Source organism: Brassica oleracea, chromosome C9 (genome assembly GCF_000695525.1).
Source record: "Brassica oleracea var. oleracea cultivar TO1000 chromosome C9, BOL, whole genome shotgun sequence".
In the NCBI taxonomy this organism is placed as follows: Eukaryota; Viridiplantae; Streptophyta; class Magnoliopsida; order Brassicales; family Brassicaceae; genus Brassica; species Brassica oleracea.
In genome coordinates, this window is record NC_027756.1 from 27865311 (window position 1) to 27871412 (window position 6102).

The following is a 6102-nucleotide window of genomic DNA, read 5'->3' on the forward strand; positions in this document are numbered from 1 at the left end:
CTTTTTATCTGCTTTCAGGAGCATAGGAAGGGTATTGTTGAAGTCATCTTCGGGATACGTCTGTATCAATATGACTGTCAAGCAGATTGCGTTGCAAGGTTCGTCGTCATCCCAAACTTGCAAGGTGCTTGTCATCCTCTTGAAAAAAAAAAAAAAACTGAAATCTAGCAAGCTTCGAGAGTCGTAAGTTTAGTATGAATTTTGGAGACAAATCTAGAAAGGAATGTCGCTGCGGAAGCGCATTGTTAATCTAGTTCCAGTTATTGCTAATCAAATTTTTTGAGTAACCAAGCATCTACTAGACTCAATAGCATCAATGTACATAGGAGTCCTGTACAAAATGTTGAAAGAGATTTTGCAGTATTTTTGATCCAACTGATTTAACATACCCATTAGGAAAACAATTAGAACAAACCATTCAAAATAAACATTCAGTACATGTCATTAAAATTAAATAATAGCACTAATTAATCTAATACGCCAATTTCCAAATACGCAGGTTTCCTTCTCCCTTCTCATTTTTGTCCCTTTAAAAAGGAAAAGAAGAAGGGGAAAACAAAACTAGAGATATAATTCATCAGTGAACAACAACCTGTTGATTGACGCCATCGATGAGCATCACAGAGCTGTGATGATGAACCATGTGCCACCTCCCATTGTGGTGCTCAAACACGTTGGTGATGAGGAACGGACCAGCGTCCACGTTCAGGTATGCTTTCATAGTGACCCAAGCCATGTCGGTTAGGATCCGAGTGCGAACGTTGTGGACCTGAAAGTCAAACCCTTGTTCCCAGTTGAAACAAAGTTGCCAGCTTTGCATCACTTCACTGTAGCTAGTACCATAAAAGAATACACAAACCCGTTAATAAACAGGCTACTAGGTAACACAAGTGGCAGAATAAGAGGAAACTAAAATCAACAGAAAAGCAAAAGGAAGGTGAGTGGGTAGGTACCCAGAGAAAAGTTCGCCAGAGGCATGGATGCACTTGACATAGTCGGAGTTGAGCCACAACTGAGCCATTTCTGGAAGAGACCTCTCTCTGATGATGTCGAAGAATCCAGTATTCACACTAATGATTGCTCTAGTTGTTGCATAGTAAGCTTTCCACCCGTTGACCGGGGTTATTCCATCTTGTTCCAGAGTAAAATCCTAGAGCAACAAAAGGTAGACAAAGATCAAAAAAAAAAATGCTAAAAAAATCTTTATCTTTTACTCATCCAAACAGACAGTAAAAGAGTATATAAGCTACACATGAACAAGTGAATAAAGCAATCACCTTGTGATAGAGGGCCTTCCAAGCATTGTCGTCGTTAGCAGCCTTCCTCATCAAGGAATTGGTCATGGACAAGCGGCAAAGACTTGGATAATCCAAGTAGCTGAGCGCGTGGGTTGTAATCTCCGGAACCAACTGCTCCATCATCGACACTCCCGGCTTATCATCGGCCACAACATCCGGTGGTCTGTCTCCTGCGTTTCCGTTGGCCAGCGACGTCGACGGCATAGGTTTCTCCAGATTTATCTTCTGACTGAGGACAAGAGAGTTACAAGGGATGATTTCGACCAAATAAGACATGCAAAACGAACAGAAAAACCTTAGACGAGCTGACCCGATTAGGGTTTTATGGAGCGATTGCTTTCTTCTACCGAAACCCTAAAGCTGAATTGGCGAGAGTGCGTTTTGGGGGGTCTCCAACTCCGTAACTGACCATCGCAAATGTAAATTAGTCACCTGTATGTTTATCCAAGTGCGTAAATTAGCCTTTACTGTTAAGGATACCACGTTGTGGCCCAAAAGGCTTTTCAGGATTTTGAGGGCTTTTTCATAACTCTTGTAACCCACGATGTTTCCTCACGGTATTGTCGTTTTCAGTTTTTAGCAGCTCAACGTTTTTTTTTTGGTAGTAACAATAATCACATACTTTATCCATCTTATGGTGTGACAATTTGTTAGAAGTTTCATTGTGGACATATTGGTTAAATACTTTATCTTCAAAATGATATTGAATCCACTAAGTGAATTCTTAACCATGGTCCATCATTGCTTGGACCTGAATTCACTTTTTTCTTTAGATAGTTTATTCCAATATTATTTTTTCTCTTCGAAATTACCTCTGCACAACATTAATATCTGCAGATTGGCGAAGATTGGTGAAGATGGTTAATTCCTTGTATATAAGGACTGACAAATTTTATTTCAATTCGTCTGATGTCGTTGGTATTGTTATCAGAGATGATAGTTTTGGGTATATAAGAGCTTCATTGTGGTTAGTGTTCTCAAACATGTTCTCTTGCTTTATTATATTAATATTTTAACGAAATTAATTAAGCTTTACTTTTTCAGAAAATAACATCACTAATAATTTTGATCAAAAAAAAACATCACTAATAATATGACACATGGAAAACCAAGTTTTTATCTTTTGTTAAGCAACCCTCGTACCGGAGCATTTTCTTCTCTTTTCTCTTTCTTCTTTTATTCTATTTTTAATATTTTATTGATGAGAGCATGTTTTAGATATATGCCATTGTTGATGCTCGAAGTAGTATATGCTCTTAAAGCTTAACTATATTTATTGGTCATTTCGATATTTACTACGTATATCATGTATTGATATAATTTTGAATGCGAGTTCTATAAAATTCTCTTGAATTAAAAAGAGATTTTATTTATTATTTGAAAATGAACATATAAGTTGGATATATGCTATTACAACCGGTTCTACAGGACATTGACTTATCATATTAGTTTCCACTTATTTAGTATTTTAATATAAAAAAAGTTTGAAAACTTATAGTAGTCTTAAATGTTAAGATAAAAAGAGTGACAGATGTGGTATTCGGAAGTCTTCTGCATCTAGAAACTCTGTATTTCCGACAGAAAAATCTGTTTAAAGTGTAGTGTTTACGAATTCAAGAATATTTAGTGTATAAGTTATATTTAAATACTATATTATATTTAGAACTTGTTTTAAAACAATAAATTAGTAAAGATGTTCCAAGTGTTTTAACATGTCAATGTGATATCTACTGATGATCAAATTCTAAGCAAAGGACATCATCAAAATTAATATCTAATCACATTATGCCATGTTAATTACAATTTCCACATCACCAAATAACTCCTCCCTTCATCATCTCACTTGCAAAGGAAAACCAATCAGACCAAACTTCGGTTATAACTCCACTAGTAAACTCCAGCTTCTCCATCTCCTCTCACACCCAAATATCTCTATTTAATTTTCATAGTTTCTATCTAACATCTGAGTTTCTATTTCTCCATGTTTCTTATTTCTTCTGTAAAGTTGGCCATGTCCCTAAAAAAACCAATAAAATAGGGGTTATTGACATCATCTCGTATTCTCTCTTCACTGGATTTCTGATTTTGTTAGATTAAATTAAGAGGATTTGCTATACTTAATTCACCGTCTCAGACAATTGCTATATTTAATAAATACAATATTATATTTTCAACCTTGTTTTTTTTTGTCATCTATTTACAGCTTTGTTTAAAATATTGTATCAGTGTAGATGTTCCATGTAGTCCTCTTGTTTCTCTCATTTATTTACTTTTTAAAATAATTTAAACGAATACACATATGACAGTATTTCTAATCTAAAGTAACGTTTGAGATGGGCTAAGATACCAATGCAAGAAGAGAACAACTATATAGCAAGGTTGGGTCGGGTAGTGAAACCTATTATTAGGGTTTTCGTTTTCAGATTCTTAGTAGTTAATGCTTAAGGGCTAATTTCGCTGGTCTTAGATTATTTCACTGTAATTAAGTTGACACCGAATTTCTCTAAGATAAGCGTGTAAAATTTTATAACCTCACCGGAAACCAAACCCATAGGCATGAATGCATGATCCCACATGGGATCATTAGGTAGAAGACTATGGAAACCTTGAGGGAGATATAACTTAAACACTTTTTTTTGTCTCTGACTTAAACACTATAGTTGGGTATGTCACCTTTTCAGGTATTTAGTTAAAAGCTCGCAAACATAAAATTAGGAAATGGTTGTAATGAAAGAGCTACCTCATTGTACCTGCTAAGAAACTTACTCTTAACATTTTTCCATTGTGGTCATTTGTGGGCCTCTCAGAGTTTTTAATAGACGTCCAGAGATGGACTTCTCTAGCTACCTCCCCTCTCTATATCCTTTCTGAACTCCTCTCATCCATGTCTTTTGCAAGTGTATTGTTAGCCTCGTCAATTAGGCCAGATGCTTAAGCTTCTCTGACTTCTCTCACATACCTTCAAACAAAAAGAGAAGAATTTTTTTGGTCAAGTGACCCAATTAGATATCACCAACCAATATAGAGAAACATGCAAATATATTTGTTAAATCCCTATGAACTACTCGCAAACGAATCCATGAAAAAACTTATGTACCAATAGTAAGGTACGATGAGACTCCTCTTTTATTCCATAAGTTAAAATCATAATAATCACGCCCATTTTGATCAAAAAACTAAATAATCACATCCATAAGTTGAAAGTATAATAACTATAAAACAAAAGCTTTCTAAGTAGCCTTCTGCTGTCAAAAGCTAGTTTTCATTTTTTCATGATTGTTTCACGGGCCCCACTATGATGGTAAATTGGCTATATATGCTTCGTGCTCTCCTAGGCTTGGTGACATGGTTAGGCCCAGTTATAATAGTAACTTGGCTAGATATGTTTCGTGCCTACACTTAGTGACATGGTGCAACATCATTAGGTCATTAATCATGGTTTCCTGCAACAACATCAACAATTTCCTCCTAGAAATTCTCTTATATGTACTTAAAATAATTATTTGATGAGGTTATATGTATGGCCAAAGTCACTGACCAGTCTCGGTCAGCATCAGCATCATCTATACTAATATACTCATAAGCAGGTTGTTACACATCCTTCTCTATGGTTCATCTTCCTCTCACCACCAACATTCCATGAAACTCATCTGTCTCTCTATTAATTCTTCTGCTTATCAAAAACCCAACTTAAGCTCCTCTACCTCTCCATTGTGACCAATAAAGCCTCTAGATATATCTCTCTTAACAACAATTTTTGCGCCTCATTCTTGATTTTCTTGGCTAGTCCCCAATGTAAAATTCTCTGTCACTTACCTTGTACACCATATCAACTCGAGCACATTAGATGAGAGATATAATTATATTTTTCCAACATAGTGCAAGCTTACTATTCCTTATATAAGCAGGAGAGTCTTCAATGTGGAAACACAAACTTCAAAAAAAAAAACAGTCTAGTAAAACTGATTACCTTCTGCACCCACGCTAAGATTCAAATAGAGCTTTGACAATTCCATGGATAGATGCATTGAGCTACAAAAAAGACGCATGTGATGTCCTTAATGATCACATTCACCCCGAGACCATAATTCAACTGTAAAGCTAGAAGGAACATAAATGAATGTAAAGCTCAAGATGTACTGTTCTTGGAAACTCACCAGCCCCCACTTGTGAGCACCCATGGCAGAAAAAAGTAGCATTAAATTTGTTGTCCTTGCATGTGTGTATTTACTCTCAGCCGTGAATCATATATAAAAGTTGTCTTCCTCGTAGATTCCACATCTTTTCCATTTGGCTCCGTTACATTGGATTAGTAGCTGGAAATATCAAAACAAAAACATATATCTCAAAGACAGTAATGATAATGATCATAACATTTAAAAATAAGTCAAACTATTTTATTCTAGTCGCCTTTTACAAAGTATCAATGCAGTAAGAATACCTCAATCCTAAGGAAATTTAGTCAATATCTAAAAACCAAGGAGAGAGGCAACTCTTCTACACTGGTTTCAAGATTAAACAAAACACAACATATGTTGAAAAATCTTGTTAACTAAGGCTATGATGTTGCAAAAAAAAAAAAAAAACTAAGGCTATGATGTTACAAAAAAAAAAAAACTAAGGCTATGATATTCAACAGCATAGTTATGAGCGAAAATCAGCAACTAACCAGCTGTCTCACGATTGATTTACATTTTGAAAAAAAAAGGAACCTACCAAGATTCGTGGTCTTTGAAAGAGTTAAACACATTCATTATTTTCACATAATGAACACAGTTTTATTCTCACCTTCGCATTGTAATTG

At 35.3% G+C, this 6102-nt stretch overlaps 1 protein-coding gene across 3 annotated transcripts; it reads right to left on the reverse strand.

The window, feature by feature from the left end:
* Positions 1–376: 376 nt before the first annotated feature.
* On the reverse strand, positions 377–1731 carry LOC106315534 (F-box protein SKIP8). Of its 3 annotated transcripts, none has more exons than XM_013753289.1 (4): positions 1594–1731; positions 1278–1527; positions 954–1150; positions 377–833 (listed from the first exon to the last, which is right to left on the reverse strand). In XM_013753289.1, the coding sequence occupies exons 2-4, from the start codon at positions 1500–1502 to the stop codon at positions 578–580; spliced, it is 678 nt and encodes a 225-aa protein (XP_013608743.1). In that variant the 5' UTR covers positions 1503–1527; positions 1594–1731; the 3' UTR covers positions 377–577. The 3 variants fall into 3 exon arrangements, with proteins under 3 accessions (XP_013608743.1, XP_013608744.1, XP_013608742.1); XM_013753290.1 differs by having other exon boundaries at positions 1278–1523; positions 1594–1725; XM_013753288.1 differs by having other exon boundaries at positions 1278–1725.
* Positions 1732–6102: the final 4371 nt, after the last annotated feature.

Bases quoted from the DNA above. Each gene is read 5' to 3' on its own strand.
- LOC106315534 (XM_013753288.1), bottom strand. From the start codon at position 1,574: ATGTCTTATTTGGTCGAAATCATCCCTTGTAACTCTCTTGTCCTCAGT. The intron at 1,151-1,277 runs GTGATTGCTTTA...TTGTTGCTCTAG, and splicing joins GGAAGGCCCTCTATCACAAG to GATTTTACTCTGGAACAAGA. The intron at 834-953 runs GTACCTACCCAC...TTATGGTACTAG, and splicing joins TCTGGCGAACTTTTCTCTGG to CTACAGTGAAGTGATGCAAA.